The sequence below is a fragment of the Pithys albifrons genome, chromosome 10 (genome assembly GCF_047495875.1).
Source record: "Pithys albifrons albifrons isolate INPA30051 chromosome 10, PitAlb_v1, whole genome shotgun sequence".
NCBI classification, from domain to species: domain Eukaryota; kingdom Metazoa; phylum Chordata; class Aves; order Passeriformes; family Thamnophilidae; genus Pithys; species Pithys albifrons.
Window position 1 is genome coordinate 27,228,711 of NC_092467.1, and position 25,587 is coordinate 27,254,297.

General features: G+C 42.0%; 1 protein-coding gene across 1 annotated transcript in view; it reads right to left on the reverse strand.

Annotated features, from left to right (window-relative positions):
* Positions 1-10,682: 10,682 nt before the first annotated feature.
* FAF1 (Fas associated factor 1) overlaps positions 10,683-25,587 on the reverse strand; it is a 155,094-nt gene continuing 140,189 nt past the window's right edge. The window contains exon 19 of the mRNA XM_071565184.1: positions 10,683-12,605. Within this exon, the coding sequence (XP_071421285.1) occupies positions 12,522-12,605 (84 nt within the window). The 3' untranslated portion in view covers positions 10,683-12,521. The remainder of the gene's footprint in view (positions 12,606-25,587) is intronic.

Here is a 25,587-nt window from a genome sequence, read left to right on the forward strand (position 1 = left end):
TCCACCCCTCGAGGCAGCCTGCCATCATCAACAGCACAGTACACTGGCTACCCCGATTTCCCGCATTCCCTTGTCTTTCAGCTTTGATTTAAATTAAAGGACTGGGTTATCCTTTCCGTTTATGGCGATTTAAAACGATCTATTTTGGAAAAAGCCATAGCGGGGGGACACATCAAAACACAAACAAAAACCCTCAAGAGAAGGTCAGTAATCAACCTGTGAAATGCAGTGGTTTCTGTTCAGAGCCTGCTGCCTCTAGAAACATAGAAAACGGCAGTGTTGAAGTCTGAACACATAACGTGTAGCATCTCTGTCCCGAGGCTGTTTCGGTAGGCAGCACGTCCCTAGTGACTGTAATAGGGAGAGTTGGGGTACAGAGTCCTAGCACAGGGCGCATTAATACCCGCTGCCTGTTTCTACTGTTCATCCAAATCCAGCAGCACAGGCATCTCTTCGTCTAAAACCCTTAGTCGTATACTAGTTTCAAATGTTACACTCATTATCAATCCAATACCGTAATAGTCGAGGTTTATTTAAAAAATAAAATTACAAGAATATATGAGGCAGCTCTAGGATTCAGCAAGTTCTGAGGACATTTGTCCAAGCCCCCCCCGCCCAATTTCACAGGCGTTTAACCGTTTCCCACGCTCCGCTCCTCCCGCGGCCCCAGGGCCAGCAGTAGCCCCGGCGGGCTCCAGGAATCGGCCGGGGCTGGAGGCGAAGCCGCCGCTCCCGGGAAGCGCCGCTCTTCTCCGAGGTCGCTCCCGACCCGCAGCCGAGGCCTCCTCTCTGGCTCGGCACCCGGCTCCGGGCTCAGGGAGACTCTGCCTTTTCGCTTTCCAGGAAGGTATGGGCTGCTTCCAACCGGGACCCAACTATTCCTGTGTTGCTGTTCTCTTACAAAGTGCCTTCCGAAAAGGAGAACCCGGAATCTCACTTCTCACCGGTTTGATATTTTAATAATAATAATAATAATTTCTCCTCTGCCCGTAATTTCCTTTGGAAACTTTCACTGTGAACCCAGACACAGTGTGCACATTTCAAAGGTTTCTTCAAACAAACCAGCCCTGAGTGGTGAGTTAGCCTGGACCAGCACAGCTGCGGCCAGGACTTGCCGTGGGCGCGGGGCTGTCTTCAACTTTGTCCCGGCCTGCCTGTGTGTGTGAGAGCACAGACGGGAGGCAGCGGGGAGGTGGATGTTGCTCTCCCCCCACCCCTCCCTTCTTCCCCCCTTCTTTCCTACTGCAATTCATTTCTGTTTGACGAGACACAATAAAATCTTCTCGTACATCCCCACTCCCGTGTCTTTCTGGGGGAGGGATGTTTGTTTTAGGTACGCACAGAGCAGCAGCGCTCCCGCTGTCCGTGCGGGACGAGAAAAGAGAAAGTCATTTCTCTAAACCCGGTGAAATGTAACTTTAAAGCCCTCGAGACTGGTCTCGCTCCCAACTTGGCTCTGGGAGCAACTTCCACCGCCGTCAAACCACAAGAGAAGCTCAGGCTTGGACCCAGCTCCTCACTTGCCCCTCGGAGGACCTGGGCGGGCCCCGGAGGAGCCGCCCGGCTTGGCACCGGGGCCCTGGGCGGCTCCAGGGCACGGGGCGAGCGGGTCCCCCCGCGGCGGGAACCCTGCCCGGCCCGGGTGCGCCCAGCCGCCGACCCCCAGGGTTCCCCCCGGACTGGGGAGTTCGAAACGGAACCCCTCCACGGTCAGGCCAGCCCGCGCCCTCCAGATGCGTGAAAATCGACGATACTTCGTTATAGGAGTGACCAGAAAAGCCACATTTCGTTGCGCGGTGCCCCGGTTGCTGCTCAGTTATCGCCGCTGTGCGTGTGACTCTGGCAGCATCCAGAAACGCACAATTCGGCGTCCACGGCTCGGCGCTCACATCTGGGTCAGCTCGATAAAACACGAGAGAGGTTTAATATATTTATTTTGAAGAAGCCCCGACTTCCCCCGTGATTTCACTCCCCTTGATTCACCAAAAGGCTTCCCATATATGGCTGCTCCGATGCCGAAGTTTGAGAGGTCTGCAGCGACGGTGCTGCCGCAGCTTCCCCCAATTGCAGTAGTAAATCTTAATTAAAAAGCGCCCAGCTATTGGCTGCCATGCGGGGGAAGGGACACGCACGCCCGCAGGCAGAGCGGCGCTCGGAAGCATCCCAGAGAAATATAGTTCTTGATTAGTGTATTTTCATCTCCTTCTTAGCGGAAGACAGTTTGTAAGTACCTGCTAATGTTAGTGCTCTTTAAGGTTTCAATTGTTCTAGGGGGTTTGCCATTGACTTTTTCATTATTTACCTACTGAATCAAAGTAAGCAAATGCCATCTGTTTCCCTGCTGCTATCATCTTCACTTTTAATTATCCGCCCAGCAGCCTAATAGAGATGATATTAAACTAAATCTTTTTGACATTAAAAGTAATTATCCCCAAACCAATATTACAAGAATGAAAATTGTCACCACCACCCCCACTTCAAGAAAAAGGCACATTCCTTCTAGTCCAGGCAACCTCTTCAGATCATGGAGCGAAGAAAGAGAAACGGAACTCCCGTTAGTCCAGACTTCTCAAGTATTTGAAACATTATTAACTCGATTTCCCGGCTCCCAGTGGGGGAGGAAAAAACGACAAGGGAGAAAGATTTGTGGAAGGAAATAGAATTCGGGGCTTCGCAGAGTTCCGTGCGGACTCCTCTCTGCCCCGCAGCCCGACGGGGACCCACACCACGCAAGTGGCGGGGCCGGGGCTGCCTGACCCTTCCGGGATCCGCCGGGCCCGGCACGGTCTCAGCACCCGGCTTTTAGAGAACAGCACATCATAAACACACAGACATAGAGCCCTCGAACTGCTTCGCACCATCCACCGGCACCGGCCGCGTGTATGGCGCTGGTGTTGCGGGGACGGTCATTAGAGGGACATGGGGACCCGGGCCGTAATGAAGGGGCACGGCGGGTCCTCTGACAGATGGCCGCCGGCTGAATCACCTCCACAGAGTCATTTCTCTTTACTCCCAGACTTCTCCGCCATTTCTCCTCCGACTCGCTTTAATATGAGCCGGAGCCGCGTCCCCCATTTCCTTTAATATGTGCTAAACTGAGCTAATTTTAATTGCATGTTTCAACTTTGCTAATTAAATAGAGTGGTCTAATTAAAAGTGACTAGGGAACAGTTTTAATTCAACCCTCTACTTTTTTAACAATCCATTATGCAACAAATCCAGGGTAAGCCCTCCCTTTAAAAAAGCTACAGATGATTGAGTTTTTACACCTTTTTACACGCTCACAATGGGGAGACTTGACCCAACATATGTAGCGGTGGGGCCGAGCCCCCCCGGCTCCCCGGCGGGGCATCGCGACCGGGCCGTCTCGCTGCTGCTGCCCCGCCTGAGCGCGGCTGGACCCGGGGGCTTCCCGGGGCCTCCCCGCTGGAAGTGCGGAGACTATTAGCCCAGCAGAGGTTAGAGTAGCACATCCCCAAGACAGCAGCCCAGGATTTGGGAAAATCGGGCTCTTTACACGCTTCATCTCTTCACCAAGTGCTCATTAGGTTGTTAACCTCTGGTTCACATGAAAGGGGCATGTGATGAATCCCCTCCCGAACAAATGGGCGCATCCCCCTTCAGGCACTGAACAAAGCCCTTAAAATAACTGCACAAGAAAGCCTTTAGTTGTTACTCTAAAATTTCTTTTCTCTGGGAGCCTGCGCCCATCCACACACACGCACACCGACACACAAAAAGAAGAAAAAAGCTCACACGCGCAAAAATCCATCCGTCACCCCCACCCCCTTCCCCCGTGTGATGGAACTAAAAATTAAAAATCCGTGTTCCGTCCGTCAGGCCCTTGGCGCTGCCTGATGTCCCCCGGGTTTGGCTGAGGCTCGCGCTGGGGCTTCCCAAGGGAGGGGAAGGAAATCTTAATCGCTTTAGCGGGGCAGGCGGGGGACCAGCCTCTGTCGCGGAGGGGGAAAGCCACGCTCCCCGGCCCGGGGCAGCTCTCTGCGGGGGCAGGGTGGGCTTGGGGCTGTCCATGTCGTTCCCCGCTCTGCTTTTCCCATCTTCCACCCTCCCGAAAGACAAGCTGAGCGGATCCACAGCTGAGGAGCTGAGGAGTTTCCCTGTCTCTCAGTGGGAGAGCGCCGAGGGCCGGGACTGCTCTGGGGAAGCCGAGAGCCTCCAGAGCCCCCGGTCCTGCTCTGCGTTGGGATCGAGGGCGACGGAGCTGGTCGTGTCCTAAACAAGACGAGCTCAAGCTCTGGAGCCAGAGCTGCCCATGGAGGGCCGGCGAGGGAGCGGAGGCTGGCTCCGCATTCCCACCCTTCGCCTGTGGATTTGGGGCTCTTTAAGACCTTTGCTTTTCTCTCCCTCCCTCCTTCTCCCTCTCCCTTTTTATTTCCCAGCCCCTCGGGCATGGATTAAAGTGACAGACAATTTTCCCCTCGCACCTTATTGATGGTTAAATGCACTTTGAGTTAATGCGCGGGAAGGGGAGGGGGGGTCCCGGCAGCGCTGCGAACCTCAGCGAGTCGACGGAGCGGGCTCAGACCGGGGGCGCTTCGGCACGGGTTGCCCCGCTCCCTCTCCCGCATCACCCCGCAGGTGGCTGCGGGGCAGCGGAGGCTCCTCTGGGAACCCTCGTGTCCGCGGCGCTTTCCGTGGCACAGGAACACCCGCGTGTGCCGCAGCCCCCCGGCAGCCGCGGGGACACGCGTTCGCACTCACAGGCGCACGCAGGTACAGCGGAGGCAGCAGCTCAGAACCAGAATGACTGGGGAAAGCTCCGCTCTGCTAATTTACTATAGGGCGCTCCGAGAGGTTCATTAAAAAGGCTCTTGTCAGCTCCCTAACGATCCGAGAGCTTTTTAATTATATTTTATATTCCCCTACCCGTCTCTTAACTTCAAACACATGGTAAAAAGGATTTGCTGTTTTGTTTCAGGTAAAACCTAATAATTAAAATTCAGACCCCGTCCCCTGCATCTGCTTCGCCTTTGCCAAATGAATTGAAGGGAGAGAGAAAAGCGATTTCATTGAGATCACAGATGGGGTGCAGGTTTTTGGAAGAAATTTGAGAAACACCATTGTCCAGAATCAAAACTCTATGTCTTGCCTCACAAAGGGGGCTGCTTTAAGCCCCTCAACTTCTATGGGGCTTGTTTTTTAAACTTTAAGTGTTCCGCACAATAAGCTGCCACCAAAATGTCACAACCACTCTGATTCCAAGTGTGTCTCGCTGCAAAGGGTGCAGAAAAATGAAGGGAGCAAAGGGAAGGAGTGTAATTAAAAACTCTGGAGCTCCCTCCTGCCTGCTGGGGCCGGGCGGCCCGTCCGGGGCGGGGGCGGCGGGGAAGTGCCCCCGCCAGTGGCAGCGGGACGGGCACCCCGAGGTGCGGGACAGCCCCCACCGCGCTGCCACCGCATCTGCCCGGCTCCATCCCGGCTCAGCACATTGGACCGCTTCCACATTTTGGAGGCTAAATTGTTTCACTAGCTGAAAGTAGAAGATTAAGCCTTTTATTTTTATTCATGGTCATAACCGCCCCAGTCGGATTTGCCGGAGGATTCCCCCCTTCCATGTTTATTGCCCCAGGAGCTCGAGAGTTGAACAATCCTGACGGAATGCGATAGATGAACAGCCTATATCGTTAAAGAGACATATCGAGGGTGCTCACGATGGGGCGGGAGAGCCGGTTTAACAGCATCATCAAGACCCACACGCACCTCGGGACGAAAATTAGTGCTTGTATTCTCTTTACAGTTCACATGCGGAATTTAACGGGGCCCTTATGCAAACACAGACTTAAGTTAGTGATGAACCATCCGCAATCTACCACGGCACCGTCCAGCCCCGTCCCCGTGCCGCGCTGGTGCCACCAGCCCCGGGGGACCGGGCAGCGCTGGGGAGACGCGCGGGCATGTGGATCCCTGTGTTTGGTTGTGGGGGTTGTGTTTTGTTTTTTCCCCAAATGCCCAATTCTTTCTTGCCCAGCACCGGGCTGAGCGGTCCCATCTCCACCCACGCCCGCGGGAAGGGAAGGGCACAGCGGCCGGCCCCAGGCTGGCCAAAGGCGCGGCACCCGCGGGGGGTTTTCCTCTTTCGATTATTCTTTAATTAATTTTCACTATTTTTTGGAGGGGGCGGCGGCGCTCCCCGCCGCGGAGCGAGCAGAGCCGAGCAGGGGTGCGGAGCCAGGGCGGCCGCGGAGGGGCCGCGCCGGGAGGGAAGGGAGACCCGAGGAGCGGCTCCGCGGCCTCCGCAGAGCTCCCGGGCCCCTGGGATTCTGTCACCGACGGCTTCATCCCGCCACGGGAGAGCCCCGGGAGATGCCCTCGCTCCCCCTCCTGCTCCTCTGTGCCCACATCGTCAGGGCAGTCGGCGGCCCGAGGTGCGAAGGTGCGGTGGGACGCGTCTCAAGGCTGGGAACTTCTTCTTGGTGTTTTTTGTTTGATTGGTTTGGTTTTGCTACGTTAGAGGTACTGCAACAGCCACACAACATTTTACCCACCTTCGCCTAAACCTGGAAGAAGTGTATTTCAGCAACGGAGCGTTCTCTCTAGTTCAGTTCTAAAAAATACCTCCCCCCTTTTTTATTAGATCCACAAAATAATTTATGAAGTTCCTCTGTATCAGCGAGTTTATAACTTACATTAAAAAAACTTCCTTCGCCATTGCCACCACATTTTGGAAATGTTTGTTTTCCTTTACAGTCAAAGTCCTAATTAATCAGAACAGATCAACAGGCAAATTGACCTATACAAGGCGAAAAATATTTCTATGTACACACTAAAATAATTTTTAAACTCATAAAATAGCCGTAACAGAACGGGGGTTTTCAAATGACAATAAATTATGTCTATCTGCAAATTCAGAATACGCAAGATCATGAATAGAATACTGTAGTTACAAAATATAAAATACCTATGAGCGATAGTTACTCACACTAATGGGGACTGTGACAACAGGTTAAATAAAGCCTAGAGGCAAATAAAATGACAGAAACCACATTTCATGGGAAATGAAAACATGGTTATATTCACTAGTATACTAAATTATAATAATAAAAAAAATCCCAGAGTAGCATTTACTTTTAAGAAGAAAACTGCACAAAGAGGAAGATAATAAAGAGAAATTAAGTGACAGGTAAAAGACTAAGATTGTAACCAAACCTATGTGAAGACACTGTCTTAGATCTTCAGAGTACATATACATATTACTTTAAAAGACTACAGATGGCCCACAAGAAGTAGCTGGACAATGTAAGCCAGCACATTAAAGGATGCAACTGAAAGACAGACACAAATTAGGAAAACAGAAAATCAGAAAATCCCTGGAAATTAAGATTTTGGAAGAAACAAATCCAGAACTAAACAACTGACAGACCTCAGGAACAACTACCAAAGGTGTAAAAGATCATTACGAAGACCAGAAAACAGGAAACCTGCCAGAAGATAATTGGACTAATGTATTTTCAGGGTGTAAAAGACTCCTTTTATTAAAACTAGGCAATTGCAGGAAGACTAAGCTAGTCTTTTGCAGTGGTGTTTACTACAGTGGAAACATCTTTCCTTGAGAGAGAAGGAAAAAAAAAGGAGTTTTATTCAGAGTATTACTCAGAGCTCTAGAGCTGGAAGCAGCAAGCAACAGTTTTCATGGTGAGAAAGGATTCCAGCAACAACCCCAAGGATCTGTGTGGCAACCTCTGTTAGTCAAGGTACTCAGACACCGCTATCTGGAAAGAGAGACCAGTAGTGAGCTGATGATATCAATGAATGATACAAACTCATTCAAGATGAATGGATGGAAAGCAAATAGTGAGGCACTGTGGAATACTGTCATAACATGGAGATGGGAAACCAGTAAATGAAACTCACTGGTAGTGAGTACAAAATAACAATGCTGTTAACCAGTAGTTTTGTGAGCAAAGGAACTAATGAAGCCTCCTATAACCAGCAGATGAGTGACACTTTAATTGAATGATATTAAGGCTGCAGTGTGACTTCAGTCTTTATTACACACAAAAGAATCCACAGAGCAGAGCCCCAACTAAGGAGTGAGTTCTGTGGTATCTAGTGAGATGTTAAAACCCATTGGAACTTTTTTCCAGCAGGCAGGGTGCTCTCGCAGGTCTGGAGTGACTCCTAAGTTAGATCTAGAGTAAGCCTTGCCTTCACCACACCCACTCAAGGCACTTTCATCTGACTTTCACAAAACTTACGGAAATTTCAGACAGAAAAACCTTTATAGCATTTCAGTTGGTTGAAATAAAGGGATGTAAAATACAAAGGTAGTAACAAGGTATTAAAAAATATTTCAAGGAGCATAACCAATTTCATCTCACACGGATCAGCAGTGCTGTCAGGGGGAGCAGCTCAGCCTTCCTCTCCCTCTCATCTTCATTCACTCACCTAGAGTGAATGGAAAATAGTGGTCACTTTTTAACTAGTTTGCCTGGTCCCAGTGCAAGGTGGGGGCACAAGTGGCTCTGCTGGGAGCAGCACAGATCTGTTATCAGATCAAACTGAGTATGAAACTGTCTAGATCCTGACACATTTAGTGCCAAGTTAGGTATTCCTCCACCTCTGTCACCTGTGGGGAAATGGTTTCAGGTAGACAACAATAATGAAGGTTACTGAAGCTGCCTTCTGTTTTATACAAGTAGAATAATACAATTGAGATGCAGCATCAACATTCAGTCTCTCCTCCCAGGTCTTTTGTCCAAAAAGATCAATGGCTGTAATGAACATCCACTGGCAAGGGGTGGATGGCTCATCCCAGGCAAGCACACAGCCCTCAGCTTGATGAACCTGCTTGCACCTTTCCTCTCCATGAGCCTGAAGAACTTTGTGTTTTGGCAGTCAAACAGCTTTGACCACAGACAACACACACATTTGAAGTGGCTGTACTAGGGTGGTGTTGAAGCAGCCTTCTGAAACGTTCAGCACAGGGCTCATTTCTCCTCAGGCCTACATGACTCACAATACTGGAAAAAAAGAAGTTTGAAGCAAAATTCAGTGAAAACTCCTACTCAGGAGAAGGCCACCATCATTGCTTCCAAATAAAAACATCTCCTCTGGTTTGTCCAACGTTGGAAGGTCTTGGTGCTCACCTTGATGCATGGCCTGAGTGCTGAGAGCCCTCAGGGGTGGGATGCACCCAGGACAGAGGAGCTGGAAGCCTTTGCTCCAGGGAGGAATGGCACACACATGACATCTCCATCTTTAGCATTTCCTACTCACTGTTCCAAGCAGGATTTAGTTCTGTCTGGTAGTGGCACTTCACATGTAGAGAGACCTACTTGAGTGTTTTGGGCTTGCTGTGGACCCCATTTTAAGGCACCAAAATCTTCCTGTGCATTGTTTAGGAGTCTGGACACAAGGCCTGGATAATGAAATGCTTCAGTCCTGTCAACTTGGGTCATGGCAATTTGATTTTTTCCCCACATTTGGAAGAGTAAAATCATATGAATTTTTAGGAGAAATATTACTGTAATTGAAAATTTATTTTAAGTTTCTAATGTCACCAAGTAGGTACAGTTTATGAAGATCAAAGTCCTTTTCTGCTACATTAAAAAAAATATGCAAACCCCCCAATACAGCTCCACTGGAAACTCCCTCAGCACTCCCACTGAAGAGTGCATATGCAGAGAGTACAGAGCCAACACTTGGGTTCTGCATGTTCTCTAAGAATGATTTCAAACACCACTGTCAGCAGGCAGGTTTCTCCCCAAGCCAGAGCACGCCCCACCTTCACCCCCACGCTCCAAAGGCCAGTAACGAAAGCCAACACATCACACAGGATGCCTTTCATTAACAGTAATTCCTTAAGACTAATGCATTAATCATGATAATGGTAATCCATTAATGTGAAGAACCTGAAAATAAAAAGGCAGAATCAGAGTTATGCTCTGTGGCAACAATGTTACAGTTTTAGGGTAATACTGATTTATGAAGTTAGACTGACTAGAGGATTATCTGTGCCAGCAGAGCATGTGAAGCGAACAACTTAGTTTAGGAGAGCAGAAAATGGGGCATAGAATATTAATGTTTCTACAAAAGGATTGGTTTGCATTGAGGGAAAGGTGACTCAACATGGTTGCTTCTTGAAATCAGGCCCAAAGTATTTAAGGACCAAAACCATAAATGTTTTATTTAAAGAGTGATACACTTGTTTACCTTGTGGCAGAATGATCCCTGTATACTGATCTCAGTATCTTTATATCTGAAGGCAGTAATGCTGCCACTTCGAACACTTCCAGTTAATTATCACTAGAACATTTTGATAATGACAGTGTATTTTGCAATATGAACAAAATGAGGGAAAAATAGTAAGAGTTTAGAAAAGAACAGGCCAAACAACCCTGGGAATACTGACTTCAACAAGTTCAACAAATATTCAAGCCACATTTAATAACTTTATAAAACTAGTATCAAAGTAAAGAATATATAGTCAAAATACAGAAATAAAGTTGAGTGAGAGAAAACAGCCTGATGAGATCAAACAGAAATTAAACAGAACAGATTAATATAAACAAGTCAGCTGAAAGGTTGCTTTGCTTCGTGTAGCAGTAATTAATTTCCTCAATAGCCAGCTTAGAAGGAAAAAAAGATATGCATCACTTTAAAATCCTGCTGTATGTGTTACTGTGATTGTTTGTAGAAACAGCATCACCCCAATTTGCAACCCATGTTAATTTCTTATTTAATAAACACAGTGGATATTTTTTAAAGAAAACAAAAGCTCAGAATGAAGGGTCTGCATTCAGCTTTCCATTACACATACATTTATCATTCTATTGGCTATGAATTCTTTTATTTGTGAACTGCAAATTATTAGGATTTGCTTACACTTCCAAACCTTTCGTTTGTCATAGATACTTCACTTCCAAAAGTATCTGGTGTAGCATTCACTAATTACAGAATTATAAAAGGTAGAATAAGGCTTTCCCCGCTCAGAAATTTGCATTTTTGGTAAAGGTAACAATATATCAGCGTCACTAACACCCTAATAATAGGCATACATTTAATTTCATATCACCATCCTTCCAGAGAAAAAAAGAAAGACTAAAAGATGTGTGCAACTGGTTTTTGCTTAGTACAAAATTTTCAAATCAGAACTCATTTAGCTACGATACACACAATGAATGACATATAAACAGAGGTGGAAAACAATGTGCCAGGCTTTAAAAGAAATCTGATTAGCAGATGAATCTGTAGTGCTATTGTGCACTATCCTGTAAGCCCAGAGATTAAACTAATAAACAAGAAAAAACAAAAAAGAAAAAAAACACCCCTAAGCCAGTTTTGATGCATGTTTGGCATCAACTGCATGTTATGATCTTAGACTCAGTATGCTCATTCTGTGGTTGAGAAATTTAAAGTACCAGATTTTTCCACACCAGAGAGCAGGTAGCTGGTGCCTACATTTCAGACAAGAGAACTAGGATTTCTTTAATTTGAGACGGGATCAATAATGTATTGTTAAAATGTCTAAAGTGTGCAACAATAAGGCAGATTTCTTATTACACCACCCCTTAAAATACCCATTGTTTGAGGAACCAAACAAGGTGCTTTAAACCAGCAGAGTAATGGGAGACAACCGAGAGCCAGAATGAAGGAAAACTGCTAAAATGGGAACTGCCCTTTCTTTCACAATGAGAAATAAAGAACTTTTGTTTCTGGTATTTGAAAGGTTTTTAACAGCTGATATTCAATATCAGCTGATTCCTGAAGTGTTGGCAAGATACCAGGTTTCTGGTACTGGCCATTTCTTATGTTATTTAAATATTCACATCATGCAATAAGCAGTTTCACACTGCAATGTACTGGAAAATACTTCCTAAACTGAATCTGAACTGAGACCCAAAGCAGAACCAGTAAATAAATATCTTGCATATATGTCAAACTATATTCTCCAAACAAAACCTTACATCTTATCAAAGAAGTCAGAAAGTACTAACAAAAATTATATGCTTTCTACTATAATACTGTTAAATTTTCATGGCTGAGAATGTCCCATTATTTTTTTCTGCCTTTTTAAATTAGTTGGCAAAGTAGAAATTCAAACACAGAAATAAAATGCATATATATGAGAGCACTGGCTCAGTGAGATATCAAATATACAGCATTCTAGTGTCAAAAGTACAGGCAGAAATGTCCAAGATTTCTTGGTGAAAAAGGGGCATTTGAGGAGTAAAAATTCTACTTAACAATCACTCACATTTTAACAGTGCATTAATTATAACAAAAGCTGGATGATAAGTGAGCCACAGAATCATAATGTTCAGTGTTCATAGCAGAACTTTATCCTCTGCTCATTTAAATGAGGTTGGAAACATATACTCATGTATGTGAAACTTTAAGTAGCTATGTTTTTTTCAATTTTTCAGGATTCTTGCAAGAGGCAAATTTGTGACATGGAACTGAGCTGGATGACAGTACAAGGTGGCTTTGATAGGAGTCTTCCTTTCGATGCTGTGCCTCTGGCTTATCAAAGGATGATTAGTCCTACAATCTGGTTTGGGCTATTCTTTTGCCTCTAGGAAAAGGGTTTCTTGAGGATACAGTTTTACCTCCAGTAATGATTTATTTGGATCCAGCTGGGTCACCTGTAAAGATACAAACACAAAGATATGTGTAAGCAGACTTTTTTGAATTGTTTATCTTTACATCACACATTTTCACTGGGAAGATTCTTCAGTCCTTTCATCAGTGATAATTTAAATTTTGAGTGTGATTTTCCAGGATGCAGATTAAGAGATACATATTGTATTTTCTGTTGTTGTTATTAGTATTATTTCATAACAACAACAATAAGTAGAATAATAATAAACAGAATCTCTGACAATCCAAGAAGGTCTTGTTCTCTACCACAAACTAATGCATGAACCATTTTTTGTCGTAAGTTAAGAACTTTTGGAAGGACACGTGAGTTAAGATGAAAACTAAAATTGTAATCCTAGATAAGTATTCTAAGACGTAAAAGGAACTGATGGTGCAAGCAGTTTAGCCAATCCAACATGATCTCTCCATTGAAAGAGGAAACTTATTCTGCCTTAATTTTCCTACTCCCTTTCTTGCTCCAAGTCACATGGTGAACTTTGACACTTTATCAGCCTCCTCAGTGATCCCAGGCTGGAAGAAAAATGTCCACTTTTAGTTCTTTGGTTATTTTCTTGTCATGCCAGTGAGTCTAATTGGTGAACACACTGGTCTAGTCAGCACCAAATCCAGTGCAAGGTGAGCAGCAAAAGCACAAGCAAGAAGCAGGAGGAAGCAGAGCCCTCCTCCTTTCACTGGGTGTGAGGTGCTGAATCAGGTCACTGCATGGGGAGACTGCACCTCAACCAGTTGCTGAGGTACCACTTGCTGTGCATGTGTGTGTGTGTGTGTGTATACATATATATACACACACATTACAAGTACTGTGTCTCTATACATAATTTCTGTAGACTTCAAGGTGTGCACACTTGTGTTACAAGATTGTTTCCCAGAATTTTGACTCCTTGTTGGAGTTGTAAAGGTATTTAGGCAATCACTTGTGCCGGTGGGCATACAGGAGAGCTCCACTGAGAGTGCAGTTTGGAAATACTGCCATTTGGAAAATAACAAGACAGACATTATCTGCACCATTATAGCCAAAATTCTTCAACATTTGGACCCTGAAAGCTGTTCAACATCCTAAGTATCCCATTTCTGACTTTCACTTGAGGCACATAAGCAATTCTCAGTTCAGAGTCATCAAGAAACTTTTGTGTTCAGGATTCTATTTAGAAGCCAGACTACTGCCTATAGGATAAGTCTTTTCTATGGAAATAAAACTGAATTTTAAATATTGCATAATGTAATAACTTATATAGACAAATTAATGACATGGCTCCCAGTGTCCTTGATATGTTCAAGTTCACGGGCCAATGCCACGACATCCTTCAGAAAAAGCTGAAAACTCCATGCTGCAAAACTCCATGAAGAAAGATCAACGTTTTTTCTTTTAATTTTATCATTTTCTCAAATATTTTCCTTCCATTTTCAAACTTATCTTTCCTGGTAATTCTGGTTTAGTTTCTTTTGCTGTGTGAGCACACCAGTTATCAGAACTTTGCTTGAGAATAATTGTTAGTCTTAGTCTGTAAGTATAAATGCAAATGCATGCCAATAAACATTTTTTCCCACAGTTACATTTGTTTCATCTATGATCACAGCATGCCACTGCTTTTTTGAAAACACTAGGGTCAAGCAAACCAAATACTATGAATTTATAAGAAATAATAATGTAATTTTTCTTAAAAGCATAACTTGCTAATCCTGTTATCTATTAACAAAACCAGTATTGCTTCTCTTTCTCTCCCCCCAACTAAATCAAGCAAACTTAAAATATATTTGCATTTCTATCATTTCTATTGTCTTATTGAATAATTAGAGGAAATTTATTATTTAAACAAACATTCAAAGCTTATCACTTCCTAAGCCCACCGAAATCAGTGTAATTTCACCTGACTGCAGCAGAATTTTTAAAAAATGACAGAATTAAAAAAGCCAAACCAAACTCAAAAAAACAAACAGATGCGTTATTTTCATTCCCCAAAACATATTTTCTTAAACTTCATGTACCACAGTGAGCTATTGCTAAATATCTGAAGAGAAAAATAATTTATAAAAGCCAGACTCAATTTTAGATTCCTATTATCTACAGTCCAATTATGCATTCCTGCACAGATGCTGCTTAAATTATTGAAAGGTTATTATCTTCGAAAGCAAACCTGTTATGTAAAAAACAGCCAAAGTAGTGCATTTAAGTTTGTGATTACAGGAGTATGCTAATTAAGCATCTTGTTGCATTTTTTAACGTTTTGGCATTCTGCTACAGTCTGTTATTGCACATAGGCACAGGGAGAGAGGCAAAGAGAGATCTGTGCCACTCACAGTATCTGAGGTACCAGGCACCTGAAAGAAGCAATTTTCCTTCTTTTCAGTTCAAGCCTGTGTTAAATTAGACCCTCTGTTTTCAAATCCTGCAACCATTTGGTTTGGTTTGGTTGTCTTTTGTAGGTTTTGCTTGGTTGGTTGGTTGATTGTTTTTTTTGTCCCAAGAAAATCCAGGAAAGACTTAACAAGTCTCTTCTACATTTGGATAAAATCAAATCAAATCTGAAAAGCAAGCCCAGGCACTGAACACAACCTTCCAGACTGTAACCATATGGAAACCTGTCACTCACTTGAGCATTATTCACGATACATGTTCTAGTTTAAGGTTTGCAAACTTCAAGTGCCTTAGATAATAACAATGCACGATGTCCCTTCCTCGGTGCCTCCACACTCAGGTTAGCTGGAAAACTCCTGGAGTACCTGCAGCACAAGGACTGTGCAGCTTTGCACCATAATTTCAGTGTGCAGCTTAATTCACTGAGGGACAGCAGAGTTTGCAAATGTTTACACCATTACCCAATTAACTAACAATATGGCTCCTACATCTGTCAACAAACAAAGCTGTTGTTGCTTTGTTTTAGCTCCTTGGCATTTTCTGTTCATATGGGTCGCCATTGTACTTAATTATCACACCACAACCCTTCTGCAGCTTCTACTTTGTTATTTGTGGCTTGTAAATATGTTGTTTACTACAAAGAATAGAAGCCTTATTAGTGAACACCCCTCCTAACAAAAGAAATTATTTCTCTTGTAAATATATGAAATAGAAGACCTAAGATTCACTTTTAACTTATAGTATTTTAAAGCAGAATTAGAAACCAAAGAATTATCTATAATAGAGATCCAAGGATCCTGTAAGAGCTGTGGCCCACAAAGGTGTGTTCAATGCAGTGTTCTACTGAATTTCATTCACTTACATTTATGTGTATTGTTTCATATTCCGAAGTATACAATACCTTCAAAGCTGTATCTGTGGACCTTTTTCAACTCTGGAGCCAGCTTCAGGGCTGGCACCCCTTTGCTGTGATGCCATTGCAGGACACACTTTTCAAATATAAGTTACATTGTCCCAAATCCCTACACCTTTATTATTTAAAAATTTCCTCTATGCTGTTAGCAACTACACAGGAAAGCATTTAAGTACACGTTTATACACTGAATCTGATTTGATCCTGTTGAACTCAATGAGACTTATCTATGTGGGGAAATCAATGCTTTCTTGATTAAGGTTGCAAAATTCATCAAGTTAAGCACTCAGCATTTGTTGAAGGCCTCAACAAATGCTAAAAGCATGTGTTTATCTGTCTCTCCAAGTCCTGCAATAACTGACTTTCTACCAGTTGTATGGTTGGTGATACCAGTTGATGATCTTCAGCGAGTTTGCTAAGGCAAGTACTTTACATTATAATGAAATGCTCAGAAGCTAAGAGAGTATAAAACAAGTGACAGCAAAATTACTGATATTCCAGCTCACAGAATTCTGTAGAATAACATGCAGGTGCACAGAGGGTTGTCCCAAGGCACACAGAGATAGCACCCCAGAAGATTTTATCTTCAGGCAAATGACTTTCTATGCGAACTTTAACACTCCCCTCCCTTCAGGGAAGACTCCTAGCAACATGACCAGAGGTGCTACCAGAACCACACTTCTGTCAGTGTTAGATCTTGCCACTGAGCTGTGAAAGGTTTCACTTTCACTGAAATAGGGTGCAGTTGTAAAACAACACTTTTCTTCGAGCTATGGATGCAGCTTTACAGGACCTTAGGCTTTGGTGCACTGGAGCTACAGCTTTGAGCTTCATTATATAACCAATGTTGTTTTGGTGCACAGAGAAGTTATTATTTGAATAAGTATTTCTTTAAATGACTCCTGTGGTAATTATTTCAACTAAGCACTAGCTAGCTGAAGTACTTCTAAGGCACTTTGAAGTTCAAGTGATTTATGACTGCACAAATGCAAAGGGTCGTAGTGTTAGCTCTTGTACTTCTCCTCTAAGAAAGTAGTAGCTACTTATACTTTATTCTGAATAAATTCATTGGGTTTCAAAATAACCAAATAGTAAAAAATTAATACTGATTTAAACAACATTTTAATACATTTTTTATAGCAAAGTCTTCTTTCTTCTTGAATTATTTCTGCATTATTTCTGTCTTCACCTTTGCTGATCTATCTGTTCTGTTACACATTCACATCCTGAGCAGCTGTACTTTCACCATTTCAAAGGTGTGGTTCCTTACCCTCCCTAGCTCTGCAGGGAAAAGATAAATACAAAAAAATGGCTTAATGCCCAGGAAGGTAATTTAAAAATAAAGAATGGAATACACAATTATTATGACACTTACACAAGCAGTAAATATCACACCCTTCACCTTTCTCTCCACCCTAGGCCAAGGATCTGATTCCCGACCAGCACAGCCTCTATACCACTTACACACGCATGAATACATTTAATGAACCCAACAGACAAAGAGTTCTTTTACTCTCTTTCCTAATCCTCCTAAAGTATAAATGCAATAGAAATTACTTAAAGGCACACCTGGTAAAGTACCAGATCTGTTTAAAAAACTATATTTTCGGAGTGACACACAAACAAATACAGTGAATCCTTTCTACCTATTGAAGTATCTCTGGGTTACACAGATAATACACTCAACTTGAGCAACAAAAGTAGGGTTACTTTACAGAAGTATATGCAATTAGATTGGGCTTAGTTGAATAAACTTGGAGATAATTTACATCTGAATTGAAGAAAGCCGTCACAAACAAGGAAAAATATGTCATAGTAAAAGACTTGTAGTCTTGTTCCAAATACAAAGCTTTAATCCAGATACATCACACTCCTACTGCCTCACTTCTTTGAACAGGTTTTCTTACAACATATTTAAAAATACATTTACTAAGCAAAGTAACCGCTGCTGATAAAACAGAAAATTGTGATGCTGTATCCTCTACTTTGAGTTTCCCACTCTTCCTTTGGAAAAGCTGGTCAGTGCTCCCAGATACCCAAGATGCCACCAACCCTTATACACTGTAAAGTTTCATTGTCTTAACATAATTCATATAAAAATAATTTGCTGCATAGATTTTAATAACTGAAGGCTTATTAACCTCTCTTACATTAATTGGCTTTTTTGACATTAAATTAAGACAGTAACTGTGTTCTCTTCTGTTTTCTAATATATAAGGACAGGGCAGTGTAGATAACAAGGATAAGCCCAAGCCCAGTGTTGCTATATTTGTATAGTGACACCTATAGTGAACTTATAGTGAACTGTCTGGTGATTTTTAAAAATTCAGCATTATGAATTCATGATTCCACATGAAAACTTCGTTTTTTAATTGGGAAAAACACCTTAATATTTGTAAACCAAAGCTTAAAACCCCCACAAACACTAATGGTTCTTGTGTAAAAACAAAATAAAGTTCCATTGTTAATTATGTTTTTAAAAAGTACCAGATATTTACCCAAATCCTATGATTTTTTAACAGTGGGTAATAAAAGAAATATAAAACTGTCATTTATTTAGTGTCATATATAAGACCTTAGGAAGTGCTGTGTACAGCAGCTCCACCTGAAGAGTTCTGAGCTTCCTTTTAGCTCAAAATCAGAAATTTTGTTTAGAGATCAGCATTCCCCTAAAATACAGCCAAAATACATGCAGTTACTAACATCACTGAATATTTTATATTTATTGCCAAGAACTAATCTCACTGAAAAAAATCACTACTAGAAGGCTGCATCTCCCTCTAGCCTTCCAAACAGCTCATTTTCAATGACATAATAACCCACACGCTTTTTGATTTTGTCAGAAATGAAAACACAAAAGCATTTCAATTAGTAATGTGACTTTTTTTCACATGGCGGCACTGATGGCATTAAAGTATTAAACAAGTTGTCTTGAGAGCAGGAAGATGAAGTTGGAGTCAGTCAGAGGAGTCACCTGCAAGGTACTGACTAGGACAACACTGGTCTCCTCAGTGCCAACGACTCCGACTTTGAGGGAAGAGGAAGGTGCTGTAAAGACCTCCTTACATTGCCTGCTTTCCTCCCTTCACTCCTTCTGGTTTGAAACCTTTGATTCATTTAGGAATTCTTTGTGTGGTTTCTTGGAAAAAGAGAACCCAACAGAACACCCTGGACCGTGTCTTTTCCTGACCCAGGACCTGCAGGCAGAAGAGCTCCATCACCTGCTCCTTCACAGTATCTACCTTCATTTTTCTTGCTGAGCAGAGAAAAGGTTTTAAGTACTGGCCCTTACAGATGAGAGCATTTGTATGTTAAACATTCTGCAGTCACTTGTGTGCTTACAGGGAACTAACAATTATCCATGTATTTAATGATTTTAAAATGTGCTAGCTACAGAGAAGAAAGATCACCTCCCCAGAAATACTACAGCTTTCACTGTGGAGACTGATAAAGAGCTGACATGAACCAAACAGCCACCTCCTCTGGAAGTTTGAAAACATAAAAATACATTTAGTGCTCCAAATGAACAGTAGAACTCCGCTTTGCGAACATCCCAAAGGGGAGTGGATGGGAACACAGTCCCCCCCAGGATTGGATTCATGTGCACTTAATTATAATTGCAAGAAAAAACAATCCAAAAGGATTTTAATCACAAGTTCAAAGGATTAAGATGTTCAGATACCACAATGATATCTACAGTATAACATTGTGATTGGTAGATAGGTAAATGGAATACAGAGAGTGCCTAGGACTGCTTTGGTGATTTAGTCTGATGCATTACTTATGCAATTACCAAAACAGCAGGAGATCATTAAATTTTCTGGTAACCAGACACAGCATTCTTAGTATCATACTATTATGAAGGCTCTTTACTTGTATTTTATCATTACATTTTCTTGCTACAAGGGTCAAAAAAAGTCCACAAAGTTGACACTAAGCATAAATTCTGGGGAAAAAGTACAAAACTTTATAGGCCCAATTGGTGCTGGATAAAGTCATATGCAAGAGCAAAGCTCTGCAGCTTAACTAAGGCGTCTTCCTGCAAAACAATAACACGTCTCTCCTCAAATAAATGTTTTGTAAAATGGGGCAGTGCTGAATAAAAGAACACTTTGGGCGCGAGGGATGTGCACTGAAGGGATGTTGGGTGGAATATATTAATCACACGGTTGGCATTAGTCACTGGGTAACTAATGAGGATGATTCAGCGCAGGGTTCGCGGGTGCACTGAGCATTCAGCACTGCGGTGAATGCCGGCTTACTGCAGAGAGCCTTGGGTAAAAGAGCTCCTCTGAAATGCACACCTACTTCCTCAAATTGGTTAAACATTCCCTGTATTCGAATAGAGTTCCTGCAAGAGATCAGAAACTATATGGATCTATAGAATGTAATTCTATTTATTTTTTAGAATAAACTTACATCTATGAGATGGGATCTCCTTTCAGTGACTTGATACATGAAAAGGCTTTTAATCTTTCTCTTTGGCTATCACAGTTACTGATGTAAAGACAGTGGGTCTGAAAAGTCTGTCTCTTCTGGAAGAAAATATTGTGAAAAATCTTTCCATAATACTTTCAGCATTTTTGACTACCTTTATGGAAATTATGCTTCCACAAAAGCAAACATGGCATTTCAAGAAGCAAAATATACTCAATATTCTGTAAAGGGCTGCCATTGACTTCAACAGGGCAAGAGTATCACCTACTCCTTTTTATAGGCGCTAAACAAAAGACTGCAACACTATTATTTGTAAGCAACATACTTGTTAAAAGTTAAAATTTGTTAAAAGCAGGAAAACCTTGGATTTACAAATGCTTCAGCGTTCTGGCTGCAGTGATGTGTGGTCCATACCTCTTGCACTCAAGGTTCATTCGTCCAATCATTCTGCTGTTACAAGTCAGCAAGAAGAACTGTCAGAAATCATGTTTCAAAGAGAGGCATGGGAATATGCCAGTCTGGTATGGCCAATTTGCTTAGGCAACTTCTCAGTGTCTTAACTACACAAAACTTAACTGCTTGAATAAATAAAATAACAATGTATCTTGAAAAGAGAGGAAAGACAGGGGCAGGTAGTATTGACTTAAGGACACTGCGAATGACAAGAGGAGGAACATCTACCTTTGTAGGTGGCTGTGGCCTTGTGTAAACTAGATCAGAGTAAACACATGACACCATCAGATCTATACTGACCTAAAAGATTTAATTATGTGAATTAAAAGAGATATCTACTACTTTATGTAGCAGGAAAGATAAATATCAGTAACTTAAATGCCTGGAAAAATCATATGAACCACATGTAATTGTCAAAATGCTTTGAACATACCAGAAAGATATTTCATTCATCTGAAAATCTTGTCTGCTATAAGACAGATATTCAAGCTATGTTCTTGATTTACATGAAATTACTGCAAGTGCTATTTGATATAACCACGACACTGCACAAATCCTTTCTCACAGTAATATCTCTCTTCCCTTTTTCTATCCATATGATGATTAGGGGGAAGAACGTTAAGAGCCCAGGATGGTCCTGGACATGAAACTCTTTAATGAACTATTTAGAGAGTTTAAACATGCCCTAATGATTTGAAAACAAGGTTATTTGAAGGAAGTAGTTTGCACTGGGTGAAATGCAGAATAATCCTTACAAGAACAGCTGCCAGAACTGATACACAAAATTCTCAAACTACCAGGCATCACAATATAGGGATCATGATCTAACATTACCTTTCTGAGAACATCAGAGGATAATTCCCTGCTCAGAGGACTCTGTGTGCCAAGTGCTGATAAACTTGCTATCCTGTGACATTATTTTCACCACTGTGAGCATCAAAGAGGAATTACTCCTGCCAGGGCACAGGAATGAATGATCCCATTTGGGTTTGGAATTCTATACTCCCATATAATTATCAAGAATTTTCTGGCCCTAAATTTACCGAAATCCTGATCATACCTAATTTAAATTGACATGCAATTTGAGTTAAATTTATTTTCTGCCCTTTCAAGGGAGACAGATCTTTTGTTTCTGTTTATTTAAACTGCTGTTGAAATTAGTTAATTAAAAGGATTTAAAAAATCTTAATACTCTAAACAGAGCAAACTGGTTCTGAATTATTAAGCAACATTTTAGATGCATTTAAATAACCTTAAGTGACTTAACTGCCACCTGATCCTAAGCTGTGGCTCAGAAAAATAAAATGTGAAATACTGTAGAAGTCTTGGCTTACCAAGGCTTCCAGATACAGTAAATAAAGAGCTTAAGTCTCTAATACCATGTCTGCAGAAGGCAGACTCTCAAATACATAACTAATGCTCCACCTTAAGGAGAAATGAGCAGAAGAAATTATAATTCTTAAGAAATTAATACATTCAGTCATTCAAAAATAGCCTTTAAAAGGAGAAGGCATGTCGGGATCTCCCTTTCTGAGAGACACCATAAAGCATTCAATACTAATCCTAGTAGGGTGGCTGAAGCCCAGTTTGGGGAAATTTCTGCACATTCCTCTTACAGTTTCAGCTAGAACTGGTACACTTCAGCTTCTTGCCTAAGTGTGATGAAATGCCCACTGCATATTTGATAGGGGTTTTAGAAAGACTTTTGCAGATTTCCCCCACCGAGCTACATGAGGAACTGATCATCTGGAAGTCTCTGGGGAACTGGGAGAAGGTGAATCTCACAGCTGGCAGAGAACTGCCAAAAACAGAGTTTGAGAAAGGGACACAGAAGAAATACTGAACTAGAAGCTTGACTGGGCACACTAATATGCTTGGGGTAAGCTCTTTTTGTTATAGTTCAGTGGACTTCTGGAAAAAAGGGAACTATAATTCTGAAATCAGCACACATAGTGGCACACACATTTGCTTCCACCACAAAGCCTTTGCAGGTGTATTTAAGAATAATACAAAGAACATACAAGACAGCTTTTCACTATGAAAGGTGTGCTTCCCAAGTGCTTTCAGTTAGAGGGACAAGTCACCTGCTGGCCCAGGTTCACTCTGACACACTCTGTTGGTACAACATGTAGTGCTGCTGTGCTTGAGGTACTGAGAGAGGATGTGGTTAATATCTAATTTCAGTGCCAGTGGAAAGAACAACACAGTCAGTGACAAAGACCCAATAACAAGTCACTGCATGTGCTTAACTGCTTTGGAATGTCACTGCTGCTTTAAAATCTACAAGTAGTGTCTGGAAAAGGTTAATCTGTGTATTTACTCATGTGTAGAAGTTTGTATTTACAGTAGGGTTATGATACCAACTTTAAGTTAGCTAAGGATATCTGTGTAAGCAACTGGAACACAGGACTAAGAACTAATGAATTTTTATTTACCAAAGAAGTAAAAATACTTCAACAAGATTGTATCAGGACTGATGGTTTTGAAAAGCAGGTAAAAATGCTCTAACCAGTTTATTACAAGAAAATGTTGATTTGGTTGAAGATAATGCCCTTGTTTTGATAAGATGGGAACACTTTTGGGGGTGTGTTTGTTATTGCAAAACAGATCAGGCTAGAAAAAAAACCCAAACCCTAACTCTAGAAGACATGTTTTCATCTTGTTGCACCAAAACTCCAGCAAAGTAATTCTGATGCTTTCAAATGCATTTTTAAAAAACTATTATGTATAGTTTAAACACAGACATTTCAAATGCTATTGTTTTCTGGAGCACAAGCATCTCAAGTACTCTGTTCTTGTTGCACAGATTCCAATTGATGTTTGTGATACATATGATATAGCAGAAGGGTCTTGACAACTTACAGTGTATTTTTAATGGACTACATATCATGAAGTCCAAGGCAATGAATATACAGTCACTGTACTTCCAAGGCATTCATCAAGGACATATATTTATTTTTTTAAATCTGTCTATGGAGTGGTACCCTTCCAACTTTCCAAACCTGGGGAATATGACAGATGTCATTTATATTTCTCAGTGGTTAGCAAACCCCTGGGGAATATTTTTTGTCTGTTGTAGCTCTGGTGGTCACAATGACAACCAGATTCATACATGGCCACTGAGTCAATCAGCATGAATCATTTATGGGACTCCTCATACATGGCATTATTAGGTTGGAATCATCGAAAAATGATGGCAGGGTCTTTGCTTCCCATGCAACAGACTGACAGCTCTGCACCCTGCCATTAAATTCTTCTTTCTTCTGCCTCAGCATTTTATCCCTGCTAGTTTCACAGATCTACTGACAGTATCAGCCTGTTCTAATCTAGAGGTAATTTTTCTTTTCTACTCCTTTTTCAACTCGTTCTTATGTGATTCAGCTGATCAATTTTTGAGTTTGTTACAGAGGACTAAAATTAATAATGATGATGATGTGATTAAGTACAGAAAAAAACAGTGTAAAGTGAAAAAATATGGTAAAAGTTAGAGCAATATATCTGTAGGGTTTTTATATTACATATGTACCACAATAGAAATCACTTACAGGTAGCAAGAAATTACTTGCAGAATATTTAAAACACACAAATTCATTGTCTAGACTGTAAAACTATGTTCTTCTTCTGTCAAATGAATTGAATGAAAAATAATCCTGGAAACATAGATGACTTTTACTTTTTAGTCATTTCCAGTGGAAATGATACTACATGCTTAAGGAGTAAAGTTAATCAGTAATTAATGATATTCCTTAAATGCTACTTTTCAGTCTGACTGATTGAGATTCTCAATTTTAGATAATGCAGAAGAAAAGCTGTTCAGAGTTATGCCCAAAACTGGTCAGAAATCACATCCACTCTCAAGGCTCTAAGCTTGCTAAGGACATTAGTTTCTTCCCCTTTGGAGTACAAACAAGATGATAAATCAAGAGGTATCTTTAACAGACTATTGCAAACATGTTAGTTAGTGGCTTCTTCCCACTGAACCTCCTCCAGGGGCAGTGATGGGAAACAAAATGGAAGAGCAACCCAAATTACTGAACTCCTTTCGTGAAAAATGGCTTAACCAGTGACCTGGAGATGCCTCCAGCAAACAAAACCCCAGCTGGTCCAGAGCTGCCTCCACTCCTTTGCAGTGCTGAGGCATTATGGCCAAAAAGCTGCTGAATTCACCCATCTCTACAGTGCCCTTTCCCTCTGCCTTTTATGCAGGGCCCCAGGTGATTGCTGCACAATTGGACCTACTGATTTTTACCTTTGCTTAAGAGTGGCTAAATAAGAAATGAAAGCTAATTTGTAATAGAGCAGAAGACACAGGTATATTTTCAAAGAAACTTGGTAGCCAGCACAAAAATGTCTGTTGATTTATCAACAGAATTTAGTTGGCTTTTGTAAGCAGTGAGAAGTATTGATTCTGAAAATCAGTCACAGCAGGTGCATCATTAGAATTTCGAGTTAGGAGATAAAAATTACTATCTATTGTGATTATGTAGCAAGTGGATGAAATATTTATTGGAATGTACTGATTAGTTCATAACTGGATACTATCTGACACTGAGACTTATTCATAACATAAAGTTGCATCAAAATGGCTAAACCAGAAAGATCAGAAGTACCAGCCCATAACAGACCTCAACAGTGTGCTAGTATTGATGGAGCTTCCTCCAGAACAGGATGTGAGCGAAGCTGGCTCGGCATGTTCAAGCAGTTTTCATCAAATACAGTCCACAACTTGTTTCAGAAATGGAGGACCATCTACAATGTCAGTGGAGGCAGATTTCACAACACAAGTGTGTATGTAACACCTGACAGC